General features: G+C 43.8%; 1 protein-coding gene across 1 annotated transcript in view; it reads right to left on the bottom strand.

Annotated features, from left to right (window-relative positions):
* Positions 1-15,960, bottom strand: part of MYO3B (myosin IIIB) — a 367,182-nt gene extending 351,222 nt beyond the window's left edge. The window contains exons 1-4 of the mRNA XM_059726270.1: positions 15,786-15,960; positions 13,573-13,707; positions 4,989-5,093; positions 4,643-4,742 (exon numbers count right to left, since the gene is read on the bottom strand). Of these exons, the coding sequence (XP_059582253.1) occupies positions 4,643-4,742; positions 4,989-5,093; positions 13,573-13,707; positions 15,786-15,932 (487 nt within the window). The 5' untranslated portion in view covers positions 15,933-15,960. The remainder of the gene's footprint in view (positions 1-4,642; positions 4,743-4,988; positions 5,094-13,572; positions 13,708-15,785) is intronic.
* Between the last annotated feature and the right edge of the window lie 461 nt (positions 15,961-16,421).

Consider the following 16,421-nt stretch of genomic DNA (forward strand, 5'->3'; position numbering starts at 1 on the left):
ACAACATTAACTTTGCCAACCAAGATATCTTACTATGCCTTCAGTTCTCCTGTGAAATATGAATTTTCATTTCCATGGGAGAAATTTTACAATTTTTGCATTCTCCTATGTCTGAAGAAGGGTGAGTGTGCCCCAAAGCCTGCAAATATATATATATATTTTTGCAACTATGTAGTTGGTCTAATAAAATATGTCTCCTCTATCACAAGTTCTGACCCAATTCATTAGCATTCAACCATTTTAATCAGAAGACCATCCTTTCTCTTTCTATAATTCACTGTCTCATTGACAATACACTTTTGAACTTCTGCAATAAATAAGGCAGATGTCCTATTAATAACAGCTTCATTCACTACACAGCCCTGATTCATCCCCAGAACAAGTATATCCTGGTCGCTGAGTGAGGCCTAGGAGAAAAATAGCAGCTAATCTTGTAGTCCAGTGATTCCCAACCAGGCTGCCAAAACATCCTGAGGTACCTTGAGATCCTTTCAACAATTATCCCTTTTAGGTGTACAAATATAATTCACAAGATAAACCCATAAATTGCAAATAGGAATCGTATTAAACGCATTCTATCTATATTGTCTTTCTGAGTTCTTTTCATCAGAAAAATTGTTCTATTGTATTTCTTTGTAAATGCTGAACTGCACCTCCCACTCCCAACCCTGCCAAAAAATAGTACAATGCTTATTTATAGGAAATGAGGATTCACATATTTCTTTCCAAGGCCAGGATCTTAAGATACACAGCACTGTCCTCTATCATTTGAACTAACAGAAAAAGGGCCTTGTTGTATGGGACACTTAGCACATTTTTTATCTGAGATCATAGTAAGCATTGCTGTGACCTATAGAAATTAGAACATGTTCTGACCAGTTGCATGGCATAAGCATGCACCACACTGCAGGTGATGAGGAAGGCACTCCTGTTACACACACCGGATTATAGAAAGGGTGGAGTGTGCTGAATGCAGTCAGAATCTTCAAAGAATTTAGCTGCAAATTTTATGAAATCTCTGCTGAGCATGTGGGATCTACAATTTCTCAAAGACCTATAGTTTGACAGAATATTTACAGGAACAGAAAAAAGCATATCCCTAAGCCTGTCAAATTTCAAGTCCCAAAGCATGTGGCTGCTACAGTCTGCCAATGGAACCATAGTATAAATTAATTACATATGGGGAAACAACATACTTTTCTCCAGACTTATGCTTGAAAATTGACCTACAGCTGTAAATTGGGCCAACATTTCAATATGCCTGGCTGTGTGTCCTTGTTTTAGAAAGAAAAGACTATATCTGCCAATTCACAATAGTTATAATTATATATGTAACCCGGGTACACCCAAGGGTGTGCCCTATTCTCAAACGGATGGGATGGGATGGGTGGGCAGGAGGGGGTGCTGTGAGAGGGATGCCAGAATTTTGAGCAGATCCCTCTTTCCTCTATAGAGTTAGCCCAAGGCCAGAGTTCTTAACTATATACAATTTATTGAGTTATAATATACATAAACATAAAAATAAATATCATATACATATATTTACACAGTGAACATTAACCAATAACCAAGATCAAACCCTAAATAACACTATTTACATCACAATACAACATTTCAATTACAAAATATAAGGAGCAAACATGAACAATCTTAATAACATCTATTCCTTAATATAGTCCCTGACCCATGGCAAGAGATAGTCCTTCTTCCAATGGAGTCCCCTGGGGGTGGTGTCCAGGAAGCACCAGGGGCCCCCCTCCCCTTAGGGCCTTGACTAGGTGGGGGAGGGGGCTGCTCACCCAGCCCCTTCTCTGGGTTTGCCTGCTCCAAACGTCTTTCCCCTGTGGGACCCAAAGGCCCAATGACTCATGCTCCCTCAGGTGGCGGAGGTCAAGGTACAGCTCAATGGGGTCTCCTCTGCTGGAGCACCTCTCCAGGACTCTCCCATACCACTGGGCTCCTCCCCACCCTGTGCCCTGCTCTGGGCACTGAGGGCTCAGCTCTTCTCAGCTGCTGCACCACTGCTGCTGGCTTCTGGGTGCTGGGCCTCATGCTGCAGCACTACTATTTCCCTGTGCCTTGGCTTTGGCACCAAGGGCTCTTTTAGCACACGCCAGGCCCTTCATGCTCTGTCCGTCTGTCCTCACACTGGGTGGCTAACCCAGGCAGCCTCCACTACTCCCTGATCCCTGGCTCCCAAGTCTTGGGTCCATGCACCGCCCTGCACACTGTGGGACCTGGCCACTTGCGGGGAGATGGGGCCTGAGCCACATCACTGAGGCCCCCAAGGCCCTGCCAGGGTTGCAGGCTCAAGCTGGTGAACCATGCACCGTGATGGGCCCGAGCAGTCTCACACCACTCCCAGGGCCAGGTCTCTGTGTACTGTCCCTGTGTGCCGTCAACAGCCCAAGTGGTCTCGCACCACTCCCAAGGCTGCTCCTCCAGTGGCAGCTTCAGGAGCCTTGGGCCTATTGCCCACTAAGGGAGAGCTCCCTAGCTTTTCTTGGCTCCACTCTTCTCGAGTCATTCGCTGCATCTGCCCCTTGTGCTGGGCAAGCAGCTCCTTCTATACGCTCCAGGGCTCCGCCCCTGAAGTCTTCCAGACCTGACAGTTTACAGTCTTCAATCAGGTCTTGGGGAGCTCTTCTCCCAGACCTGATTTATCCCGCTACCTCCTGATTGGTGGATGGGGTCCACCACTCAAAACAGCAGGATCTCAAGCCTGGGACTCAACTCAAGCTCTGAAAGGTGAGCCTGCTATATATATATATATATATATATATATATATATGGGGCTTAGTCTGTCTGTGCGTCTGTCCGTAATGCTTTTGACCAACTGTGCATGTGCTGCTGAGAGGGCGGGTGGCGACTGGCTGCATGGGCCCAAGTTTGAGCTACTGCTGGGGAAGTTTGTGGCAGTGGCAAACACTCCCTGGACGCCTGAGCAGCAGGGCTACCCCATGCCTCCCTGCCTGAGGGCAAAGGGGGAGGTCATGGTGGCAGTGTCCCCTCACTGCCTGTCCTCGAAGCCCTCCAGAACAGCTGGCAGGGAGGGGGAGATGGCAGGCAGTGAGGGATGAAGGGAAGTGGGATGGGGGGGCAAAGAGGGGGTCATGGTGTCACCTGTTGTCGGGGCTGGGCAGCAGGAAAGGAAGGAAGGGAGGGAAGCGGGGAGGGTCACTGTGGCAGTGCCTCCCTGCTGCCCAGCCGCGATAACAGCCAGCAGTGGGACGGGGTGGTGGAGGGGAGGGAGGGAGAGAGAGAGGGGAGCAGTGTGGGAAGGGGAGGCGGGGGGAAGCCTCGCTGAGAGGCAGAGGCAGGCAGTGGGAGGGAGCCCCTACACCGAAGACTGGAAGAGAAAGTGGCAGCAGAGCAGGGAGTCTTTACATGGTTCTGAAGGGTGAGTGGGGAGCAAGGGGGGCCATGTAAACACTCCCTGAAATCCATCATTCTTGACAGGCAATTAGCGAGTAATAATTATAATAATAGTTATTATTAAAAATTAGGCTGTAAAACTGCCTCAAATGAAAAGGGATTTTTTTCCCCCAACCATTAAATGCCAAAAGGGGCCACTGCGAGTTTTTCCTCAGGCCACATATTCCTCCCAGCACTAATTTAATTGTGTGCCTGCCTCTCCCACCCAGCAGCAATGAATTTCAATCTCTAGCAAGTAATAAAAAAAATCTGCTTCTTAAATTTATTTTACTAACAGTCCCCAGATTTAAAAAACAATGTTAGTTAAATAATGCTGTTATAGCAGCCCCTTTGTTTGCTTTCCTCATGTTATAATATTCCCGTATTATAATTTTAGGTTATTTCATTCTTTGCAGGATTTCTGGCATACCACTTTTATGGCACACACTCATTCTGTGAATATTTTCCTTTCACTTCATGCACTGTCGGGCAAACAACTGTCATTTGTACTATTTAACTTACACGCTTATGCTTACTCAATATGATTTCATATACTATTGATATCCTGCTCCTCTCTGTTAATAAAATATCACTTTATGTTTTACACATACTTGAGTCTAAAGAAGGAATCTAGCATACTTTTACGTTTCTAAATATACATATTTTTCAAGAAATGGACACTTACATGGAGATAAATTCTATTGCAAAATTCCCACACTCTGCTTCTCTCTTTCTGCTTGCTATTGATGTTTCCAATCCAACCAGACCCATATCTAACAGCAGTAATCACAAATTAAATGGATCTGTTAGATTGTGGATGCATAGGACCACTTTACCTTCTGCTCAGAGGGAGCAAATGTGCCTGAGGCTAGTGAAAGCCATTTGAGAGAGAAGAATGTTTTCTTTTCATATGCAAAAAATGTAATATTTAAATTTAAATTAGAGACAACTTCCCTGAGATATGATATTCCTAGTGGAATACGTTTTGCAAATAAAATGGTTTCTTTGAACTATGTTTAAGCTTCAGATGTCTTCACAAAATTTTCTAGATTTCTCCATTTATAACTTTTCCCCGTCATGCTCTAAATATCTCCAGACGTCTCATGGAAAAGTCTCTTCCCCAGTGGTGTTCTAGTATTGCCTCTAGTATTGCCCAGCAGTTGAAAATAAATGGGCGCCTCTGGCTAAACTGCACAGGTCAAGAAAACAAATTGTAAATAGTCATTACCAAAGTCAACAAGCTTGACTCCACCTTCTGTTGTCAGAAGAATGTTGTTCCCTTTGACGTCACGATGAATGATCCGGTTATTGTGCAAATGCTGAAGGCCCTATATGACAGGAATGACAAAAATAAATTTAGTCCCTTATTTAAAAATGATTACCCTACTATTAGGGAGCATAATGAAGACAGTCTGCACTTGCACTATAGAAACATCTGTCCGATGGATTACGTGCTTGATATGCCTCCCGCTGCTCTAACAGCCAGCATAATATTGTCAACATTACCATAGTTTATAAATGAAAAAGTTATGAGATGAGTAAATTGCACTCCCTGCTGCCATTACCATCCTTACCAAGAGAGCACCATATAAGATGTATGAGATTATAGCTTCATCCAACCGCTGGCCACACTTCACCAGGCCTTTGACAAGATCTGTGACAGAACCTCCATTACACAGCTGGGAAAGGGGTGGGAAAGGAAAAAAAGAAAAAAAAACAAGACCTCTATTACTCAACAATCTCGTTTAGATTGTGAATTCCTCATATGAGAGTCTGCACCATAACACAAATCCCAGACCAAGTAGATTTCCACCCACAATTATTTAAGTTGTCCTACTTGTCATAGAGCATATTTTATTAGCAATGCTGATAATAAATCACAATATGTTGGGGGAGAGTGGAAAGGGAGGAAAGTAGATGTCAGAGATTGTAAAATTTAACCAAAACTGAAATATTAAAACAGCAGGAGTATATTTTATTTTTAAATAGAATTTATAGGTCTGGTTTAAATTATTTGAGTATTTTCACAATAATATGTGCATTGTCTTTTTGAAAAACAGCCTCTGTGTGAAGAAAAGGCCAGAAAAGACAAGATTGATGCACTTGATAACTGGGAGGTAACAAATTACAGTCATTTCAAACCTTCACTCCATCAATGCTCCTGCTGGCAGGCAATATAAAATAGACAGCAGCCATATCTCTATGCTCAGACTTGATGGCATGCTCTGCCAACAGCTGAGATGAAACATTCTGATCCAGAAAAGCACAGCTTCTCACAAGCACTTTCCATTAATGGGCTGCCATACATCAAAGGAGGAGGAGGAGAAAAAATAAAAGTAGAACCTTTGTAAATGTGTTTTCACCCAGATCATTAGTTCATCATCCATGTCCTGCTAGTGACTATTTACCCCTCCTCCCTCTTTGGCCTTTCTTACTTTTATATTACAACAGTTGTCTAGAGCTAAACATTAAAAGAGTGGAATTTATTTTTTGTTATTGTATTTGCTCTTCTTGACTGTCCTATATTTTTGAAGCCTGATCCCTATTGTGCTGTGCCAACTTTTCTGTTGCAAAATAATTGTGTGTGTGTGCATTCAACATGATGCTTGAACTCAGATATAAACTCACTTTGCATCAACCACTTTCAGCCTAACAGCCTAAGAGGTCAGTCAAACAGAGTCATATAGGCAAATATTGTCAGGCTTCTCTGGGATTTGCTGAACTACCTTCCTTTCATTTTACATTTTGTAGCTAACCTTTGTAAACCTAGTATCAAATGCAATGCCACCCAACTTGTGTACTAGGAGAGGTGTACATATTTTTCACATTGCAAGCATTACTACAAGCGTAAAAAATTCTTTTAGAGTTCTAAACTTTTCCACATGTGAAATGATTTTACTAGGCACACGGCATCCAGAACACAGATCTCACTGGCTTCCTTTATTCAAATTAGCTACTGATTCATTAGTGGATGATAGTGGGGGCTGCTGCAAGAATCACCTCCTTGTAAATTCAGAAATTTGTCCCATCTAATTTGGTGGGAGTCTTTAGGCCACTATTAGACACCAAATACATTTGTAGAGTAACTCTATTCTAAACAGCTGAGTTCATACATTTAGTAATTTGTGTATACATTTTAGTGATTTCCCTGAGAAGCAATCAGTCATGGATTGACAGATGTTTAGTATCACATGAGGTGAATCACACTGCTATAGTAAATGCCATAAATACCCAATGACTAAACACCACCACCATCACTGGCAGTGACAGCCTGTAGATAGTAGGTGGTTTAGGGAATGAAATGAATATGTACACTTTACTACTACTACTACTTTTAAGTGTATTGTTTACAAATGAAGGTTAATGTAGGTTTAAAGGAAGTTATGGAAGCTGTACTTCTGTTGCCTGTAATATACCTATTTCATGGGTAACTATAAAATGCCTCTATATCAAGCTCCTTATCAAGTTCCTTCTATAAGCACAATAATTCTGCCACACATAGCAATCCTGAGTAGTACTTTACCACGGTGTTCAAAGAGTCTTCACCTAAAGAAAGCACTGCTAATAGTAAGAGGTAGAATTATGCTTGAAAGAAAATATATTTTACATACAAATGTTACATTTCATTCATCATGATATAGATGCAGTTTTATTAATGAAATAGTGATCAATGTAACTGAGCACTTTGCATATTCTGTTTTATTAAAGAAAACCTTCAATAAACTTGTAAAATGTGAAAATGTGAATTTTTATGTTAATATTTTTAACAGCTTTTCAGTTAGGTGGATCAGAAATAAAAGACATTACTATATTGAGCTAATTGACATTACCAGTGCAAAAAACTAATTTCAGAGATGGCATGTTCTTCTAATAGTCATGACACTGTTATAAAGATTATGATGTCCAATAGGGCTGTGTGAAGCTTCGGGTGCTAATTCAATTCGGAGGAGATTCGGCTAGATTTGGCTGCCGAATCTCCAAATCCGAATCAAGTCAGGAGACCAATAAAAAGGTCTGAATCATTTCAAAGCTCTCTGAATCAATTCAGAAAAGATTCGGGGAGATTTGGAGAGATTTGGAGATTTAGGCAGTCCCTCCTAGCCACTGCAGGGAGCTGGACCTGGACTCCATGCTGGTAAGTAGGGGGCTGGAGGGGGGGGGGAGGGGACCATGGGGGGACCCCCACCAGGCCCCATCCCCTGCCTGCTCACTCAGCCCCCCTGAGAACCCCCTGCCCCCCTCCAGCTTTCCCAGCCCCACCCCCACATGGCTGCCCCTGAGTGTCCCAGCATCCCGGCTCTTAAAATAAATTTTTAAAAGCCCCACACTCACCGGTTGCTGCAGCGGCCATTGGGGCCTCTGGGGGATCATGGTAGAGCTCCCCCACATAGTGCAGGGCAGTGGGGGGCAGCAAGGAACACCCCCTCCCACCTGGCAGCAGCCAGTGAGTGCAGAGCTTTAAAAAAAAAAGCGTTGGGATGCTGGGGCCAGATGGGGCAGCCATTGACTAGGCCAGGAGAGTGGGTAGGGGATAGGGGCTCATGGAAGAGCCCCCCATGCAGCACGGGGCCCTGGGGAGTAGCGGGGATTGTCCCCCTGCCTCCCCCAACTGGCAGGATCCGGTGAGTGCAGGGCTTTTTTTTTTTCTTCCAAACTGCCACGACACTGAGGCTGGGCGGTGCAGCCACTGACAAGGCTGGGAGAGTGGGCAGGGGGTGGGGCCTGTTTGATTCGGAGATTCAGCCAATTTGGCGGCAGCCAAATCTCCGTATCAGATTGAGTCAAAATGATTTGGACAGATCTCTTCTAGGTTGGCTGATCTTGTATGGCGGGCTTTAAAATAGCTTTGCTAGGGGAAGGGGCCGCTCTGAGTGGAGAGGATGTTTTGCCAGCATGCAGGGTGACAAGAGAAAGGGACACCCAGGTAAGCAACAACATCCTGGGAGTAGGGGGCCACAACAGACCTGGGAGTAGGGGGGAGGCGCATGCACCCTCAGGAGGCCTCAAGTGCCTTTACACCAATGCTTGTAGTATGGGGATCAAGCAGGAAGAACTGTGCCTCCTGATTCAGAGTAAGAATCCAGACTTAGTAGGGCTCACATAAACTTGTTGGGATCCTACCCACGACTGGGTGGTAGGCATTTGGGGATACACCCTATATAGAAGGGACAGGACAGAGAGGAAAGGTGGGGGTCGCACTCTATGTCAAAGAGCAACTGACATCATCAAGGATTAGCTTCGGGTTAGAGGAGGGCTGGGTGGAGACACTGTGGGTCAAACTACAAGGGAGGCATGGCAAAAGGGACCTTACGGTGGGTATCTACTACAGACCACCCAACCAGGGGGAAGAACTGGGCCGGGACTTCTCTGGTTAGCTTATGGAGGCAGTTAGGTCAAGGGATGTCATTGTCATGGGTGACCTAAACTACCCAGACATTTGCTGGGAGGAGCAGACAGTCAGGTCTGACCGCTCATGTAGGTTCCTGGCTGTATTACAGGATCTTCACCTTATCCAGGAGATGCACAGCCCCACTAGGGGTAAAGCCTTGCTGGACCTGGTCCTGGCCACTGGGGATGACCTGGTGAGGGGACTGCAGATCCTTGACCACCTGGGCAATAGCAATCATCACCTGCTGGAATTCACTATCCAGCGCAGGGTGTCAAGGGCTTCTAGCAAGACTAAAGCCCTTGACTTCAGAAGGGCCAACTTCAATGAGCTTCAGAGATTAGCGGGGGAGGCACTGAGGGCCCAGAAGGTAGAGGAGATGGGAGTCCATGAGGGATGACTGTACCTTAAGGGGGCGATCCTCCAGGCCTAAAGGGTAACAGTCCCTGAGAGAAGCAAGGAGGGCAAGAGTGCTCAGAAACCCCCATGGCTCAGCAAGGGCATTCAGGAATGCCTGAGAACTAAAAGGGAGGCGTACAACCAGTAGAAGGGAGGAACTATCACCAAGGAGGAGTAGTCCTCCTTGGCCCGTGAGTGTAGAAGGGCTATTAGGAAGGCCAAGGCAGAGATGGAACTCAGGCTAGCGTCCAGGATTAAGGACACAAAAAGTCCTTTTTCAAGTAAATTGGGAGCAAGAAGAGGTCACCAGGCAATGTAGGGCCCCTGCAAGACTCAAGTGGTAACCTTGGGGCTACGCCAGATGAGAAAGCCGATATTTTTAACAGTTTCTTTGCCTCTGTTTTCTTGAACAGGGACTGGGACATCCCTCCTACCAGAGGTAGGGACAATCTCGGGGATAGCTCTGTCAGGCCGTGGGTCAGCGCAGATGTAGTTAGGGATCTTCTCAAAGGGCTGGACATTTTTAAATCTGCAGGTCCAGATGCCCTCCACCCAAGGGTGTTCAGGGAGCTTGCAGGGGTCATCGTGGAGCCCTTGTATGAGCATTCATGGTCATCTGGCCAGGTGCCAGGGGATTGGAAACTAGCTAATATGGTCCCCATTTTTAAGAAAGGGAGGAAGGAGGACCCAAGTAACTATAGGTCTGTAATCCTCACCTCGGTCCTCGGGAAGATCTTGGAGAAAATCATCAAGGAGCACATCTGGGGGGGGCCAGCAGGGGAGATCATGCTCAGGGGCAACCAGCATGGGTTCATCAAAGGCAGGTCCTGCCTGACCAACCTGATTGCCTTTTATGACCAAGTAACTAAATCCTTGGATGATGGTGTCGCCGTGGATATAGTCTTTCTAGACTCTAAGAAGGAATTTGACACTGTCTCTCACCCCATTCTCATTAATAAATTAAGCGACTGTGGCATTGATGCCTACATAGTTGGATGGGTAAAAAACAGGCTGATGAGGCGCACCCGGAGAGTAGTGGTGGATGGGTTGTTGGCGAGTTGGCGAGTTGTGAGCAGTGGGGTCCCCCAGAGCAACTTGGCGAGTTGTGAGCAGTGGGGTCCCCCAGGGCTCAGTCCTCAGGCCCGCACTGTTTAACATCTTCATCAACGATTTGGACAAGGGGGTTGAAAGCACGTTGTCCAAGTTTGCTGATGACACTAAGATATGGGATGAGGTGGGCACACTTGAAGGGAGAGAGAGGCTGCAACTAGATTTAGACAGACTACGAAAGTGGGCAGAAGAGAATAGGATGGGGTTCAACGTAGACAAATGCAGGGTGCTGCACCTTGGGAGAAGGAACCCACAACATACATATGTTGGCTACAAACGTCCAACTCGGGATCCTTAAAATTCTGGTTTATTAGACGGATTGAAACACTGTAATGAAGTTAAATCATAAACCTTGGGGCTGGTCCCCACACACACATACACACACACACACACACACACACACATGCACGCACACACACAGTAGCAAGCTACAAGAGTTGGGTATACCTATCCTACAAGCGCTGGAGTCTGCCGTCGATGGCCAGTCGAGGCTGCTTTCAGTGTGGTGTTATCCTCCAGAACGGGGTCGCCAGCTGGTCCTTCTGGCTGGACAGGACGGGTGCTGGTTGAGTTGGAGATCAAGAGGGCGCCCCTGAGGGTCACTTTTCACTGCCTTTTATCTGTCCTTGGCAGACTTTGGTGACCCCAGTTTTCAGGTTTGCCCAATCCAGGGGTCGTTGACCCTCATGGGACTTCCCCCCTCGGTGGCTACTGGATGGCATCTGTCAGCCCCAGGGGTCATCCACATGTACGTGCAGGTTTGGGAGTCCATTGATGAATTTTGAATAGGGCTTTGGGAGCGGTTGATCTGGAGATATTCATCCCAAATTTGGTCCATGGCATTGATTAACTCAGGCCAGGGCTTCTAGCCCTTGATCAGTGACATTTAGAGATGTCCGGGTTGCTACATTGTCTTCTATTGAGTTCTTCCGTTGTTGATCTGCAGTTTCCTTAGGTGTTAATTGCTGCCTGCTGCTACAGTGTTACACATTCAATCACTAATTCACTTGCTCTTTCAGGGGCCAGCCTGATACAGGGAAGTGGCAGTTTGACTCCTACCCTTGTTAACATTGTTACTAAACACATTTACAGTTGAAAGTTGAAAGGTGAGGAGTATAAAATATAAGCTCCAAATGCCATGGCACACAAATAGATAAAAATACCAAAATACATGGGGAGATACAAAATGCACACCTACAAATTTTAAAAACACAATTCCTTATCTTAAAGTGAAAGAAAGAGGAAGGAAGAAAAGGTAGAAGAGGAAAAACATATTTAAAGAGGGAAGAGCAAATGCAGGCAAGAGGAAAAGGGGGCTTTCTGCTACACATACAGGCTGGGGAGTTCCCCTCTTGAAAGCACAGAGGCGGAAAGGGATCTCAGAGTCATTACTGACTCCAAGATGAACATGAGCCGCAAATGCCAGACCGCAGCCAGCAAGGCCAGCCATACCTTGTCATGCATCCAAAGGTGCATCTCAAGTCGGTCCAGAGAGGTGATACTCCCCCTCTATGCGACTTTGGTCAGACCGCAGTTGGAGTACTGCGTCCAGTACTGGGCACCGCACTTCAAAAGGGATGTGGCCAGCCTGGAGAGGGTTCAGAGGAGGGCCACCCACTTGGTGAGAGGGCAGCAGGACAGACCCTACAAGGAGAGACTGAAGGACCTGAACCTGTTCAGCCTCAGCAAGAGGAGGCTGAGGGGGGACCTGGTGGCTGCCTACAAACTCATCAGGGGAGATCATCAGCAAATAGGAAGAGCCCTATTCTCCCCAGCACCACCTGGGGTGACGAGGAACAATGGTAATAAGCTGATGGAGAATAGGTTTAGGTTAGAGATCAGGAGGCAATATTTTATAGTTAGGGTGGCCAGAATCTGGAACCAACTTCCTAGGGAACTGGTCCTCGCCCCTACCTTGGGTAAATTCAAAAAGAGGTTAGATGAACATCTGTCTGGGGTCTTGTGAACCCAGCATTCATTCCTGCCTGTGGCAGGGGTTCAGGCTAGATGATCTGTTCAGGTCCCTCCTGACCCTAGCTACTATGAAACTATGACAGTGATTCGAATCAACGAATCAAATCACCAACCCCCAAAACGGCCAAATCTGAATCCGAAGCGAATGTTAGCTACTTCACACAGGCCTAATGTCCAATATAACCTGGGAAATGGAATTTACTTCAATCTACAAAAATATACTAGCAAGCCAATATGTATACAAGCAGAATAAGAATGTTTGCCTTAAAGAACCCATACAGAAAAGAAATATTGACATTAAATATGAAAATTGACATCTGGAACCAATGCTGTCATCCATATTTTATAAACTTTTATAATGCATTTGTGGGTGTCATATTATCAGAAAAGGGTCAAAGTGAACAATAAAGTGATAGTGCTTTACTCTGGTTTCACCCACAGTCCAAAAATAGCTGAATGGTCTCTCTAAAATGATCAATAATAAGCAAATTAGACCTGGCATCTATATTGATATAGTTATGTTATAAAGAAATGCTTGAATGATCTACCACTTCTTTTCAAATCAGTGTAATCTCTGTGCTGGGCTACATGCAATTAAGCCTTGAAAAACATCCTCATCAGGGTGAAATCCTGGCTCTGTTGCAGTCTTTGGCAACACTCCCATTGACTGCAATACATTATACTTGTAGAACAGCAAGCACTGCTAAAAGGGCAGCATCTTTTCAAGCCACTTAAAGTCGTAGTTATTTGACAGTGTCCTGCTTCAGATACTACACTGCCATAGGACACATTTTCCCATTACATTACCTCAGCCCACATTTGTGATGGGTGGCATGTTTGGTAATTACTGTCTGTTGTACTCAATATAAAGTCATTTTTATCCATTGTGACTTTTGCCCAACATTTACACAAGTGTTTTGGAGAAAATTTTCTCCAGTCTAAAATGTTGGGTCACTTTCAGGAGAGCAAATTCCTAGGAAGCCTCCTCTATGCAGTTGAAGTGAGTTGATAGCCCCATGAATGGTCATAAAATACTAAGATTAAGTCCACCATCTGGGGTTCACTATTTAATAAACACTGAGTACATCCTCTTTTAATGCACCCCCAAATGAGATTTCTTTCTCAATATCCCTAAACAAAAAAACACAACATTCTAAGTTTCTGTTGTGAAAAAAGACACAGACATCCAGGAACTTTTGCTGCACCTGTTATATTGGCTTGCAAAGGGCCTGCAGCTGAACTTAAACTTTTGTTTCAAATAAGATATAACATTACCAAAATATGTTTACCTCAAGAACTAACCAGAGCTGTCCTCCTACATATTGATCCACTTTGTAAAACATTCCATAAAACTTAACAACGTTGGGATGATTGGGAAGAAACTGTAAAATATTATATTCTGCTTCAATTTCTTCATCCACATCCTAAACAGAAAACATCAACATATTTAGTGCGCACATAATACTTTACAGTGTATAAGTAAATCTTCATGATGCATAACACATTGGAGCCACAACAGAAAAAAATGATGTTTAACTGTGCTCATTTGTCTAAGCTATTTGCATAGCTATTATTTTCAAATCATTTAAAATAATATTTTCTGATGTTTGAGCTATGTGTAAATAAATGAATCTAAGTTTTCTCAAGCCATCAGATGGGCCTTGCTACATAGCAGTTCTATAAACAATTGAACATGAATAAAAATACTGTAACAAAATCTTTAAAGCAGAGGAATGTAATAGTTAACTAAAGCCCACAATTTAAAACATGCACAGTAGGAACCATTAAATAGACCAAAATCAAAATCTACTAAATTAGCAAATTATGGATGACTTATTACTATTAGTCAGAATTTTGTCAAAGGAGACATTTTCGTAAAGGTGAGACAATAAAGGACATGTTTTGATGTGCAATATGTTGGCCCCAGTTTATGAAAGCATGATAGACTTATGTACATAAGACTATCCTTATTGCATATAGACTTTGACTCTAATAGTACTTAAGCATGTGCTGGAGTAGTTTGCTGACCAGGGATAGTTTCCTGAATCATAACCACTGTTTTATGACACTGTCACACATTACTTAATGTATTCTGTACAGATTCACACTGTACAAAGGAAAAACAAGTTGTATTTAGTTCAATAAAAGATTATTTTTTCCCATATCATGATCAAATAATTGCCTACTGAAATCTCTCAGTTGGACATGGCTTATAGGACCTAGAACCTCTAAGGTATGTAGATGCTTACCTATTGATATCAGTGGGAAAGAGGCAACTAAATGCATCTGAGGATTTGGGTCTGTGTCTGTCTTCGATTCTTGTTTTAATTATTGCATAACAGTATTGTCCACTGTGTAAAATCAGCAACACTCTACTGAGCACTGGCAGCACTTCAGTGGTTGGTGAGATGATTTATTTATAGAGTTTGTACAATGAAATGGGTCTTTTAAGATGAATAGCACTGTGTATGTTATATATAAAGGACTCCAGGGAGAAAGAGTCCTTCAAGGTTCCCAGGTTTCCTGTGCTCCATGGAGCAGAGGGAATGAAGGGTGAATTGAACAGAGCCAGGCCACCAAACCCTCCTGATGGTCTTTTTTTTAAGACAATGAAATGGATCCTTTAACATGAACAGCACTGCGTTATGTTATATAACATTTTATATACCTTATTTACTCGAATACAACACAAGGTTTCCCCCCAAACAGTATGGGGAAAAAAGACCTTCGTCTTACGCCCACCTACAAGGAAAAATCATTAAATATATTGCCTATCATTAAACTTCTGTCAAAAGCAGCACGTGGCTCAGTAGTGGAAACCAGTTATGAAGTTGATTAAATGTGGCCAACACAAGGGGCAAAAATGATGATAGGATCTTACTTTATTTTTTTTCCAATGTCATGTTGCAGGCCAAATTAGCCAAAATAAGTCCCAAATTCCATTGACTGAGGACAGCTCAGTTGTTCAGGTCTGTGTGATGCTACCACTGGCATGTATCCTACCTCCCAGACCATCAATCTTGGGTTAGACACTCCATGGTATGCATCCTATGTGCAAACCACAAGCATGGAAGCCTTGGGGTTCAGATGCCCTCCTAGTTTCACTTACCTCTAGCCAAAATGCCATAGGAACAAGCTAGAGGGAAAGCCCAAGAGCAATCCTTAGACAGCTAGATAGACTGTGAATAGACAGAAACCTAAATTCATTCCTCTAAACTAGTAATTCAGTCTCCTCTGTCTGTGTATCACTTGCGGGATTACGTGCAAAATCATATGCCATAGAAGGATTCAAAACTGGAAGCTAGCCACAGGACTGAATCAGTTGCCTTTTCTTCTAAATCAGTTAGTTCATCTGTGCTTAAGAACCCATGTACCTGTTCCCTCCAGGATTCGTTCAGTGTGTCTAAGCATTGAGTTTAAGCTTTAAATCCTTTTGAAGGTCGCACCTTTTCATATGACCATTTAAATTACACTCAAAATATGAATGTTGTCTTTTACTTACACTGATAGGATCCAGAATTTTTACTGCTGCCAGACTCCCATCTTTCTTATTGGCAACCTTATAGACTTTACCGTAAGTGCCTTTTCCAATGGTCTCTATGATTTCCCAAGTATCTGAGGGATCAGCTAATGATTCTAGTCCAATCATATTGGTACTGTATTGAAATAATCCATATAATGGCTTCCTGGAAAATAAAGTTTGTTGTAAGAAATTGACTATACATTTTAAATGGGGTGAGGGGTTGGTTACCAAACTTTGTTTTAACCAGGTGGGTAGAACAAACAGAACTGGAGCACAGAATAAAAAACATGGAACAGTCAGCTGCTATTCATAGTTTTCCACTATCATGTCTGCTGGTCATACAGCACTGAACAGACAGTCCAGACAGAAGAGAAATCAGATCAGGACCCAGTATTTCACTAGTGAAAAATGAATATGATCCATTAAATGCCTCTATTAACCAATCTTCACATTTAGAGGGGTGGAGGACTCTGAATCTTTACCTCTGAGCTCTGCTGCTTTCTTGATTAGCATCTGTTCTAAATGGCTGTCATATGATTCTCTGCTGGGGGTCTGGGGGGGAGGGAAGGGAAAGTGGTGTGAGCAAGGAAAGAGAACTAGCTTACCAGGTGTACT

Source organism: Alligator mississippiensis, chromosome 4 (genome assembly GCF_030867095.1).
Source record: "Alligator mississippiensis isolate rAllMis1 chromosome 4, rAllMis1, whole genome shotgun sequence".
Taxonomy (NCBI): Eukaryota; Metazoa; Chordata; order Crocodylia; family Alligatoridae; genus Alligator; species Alligator mississippiensis.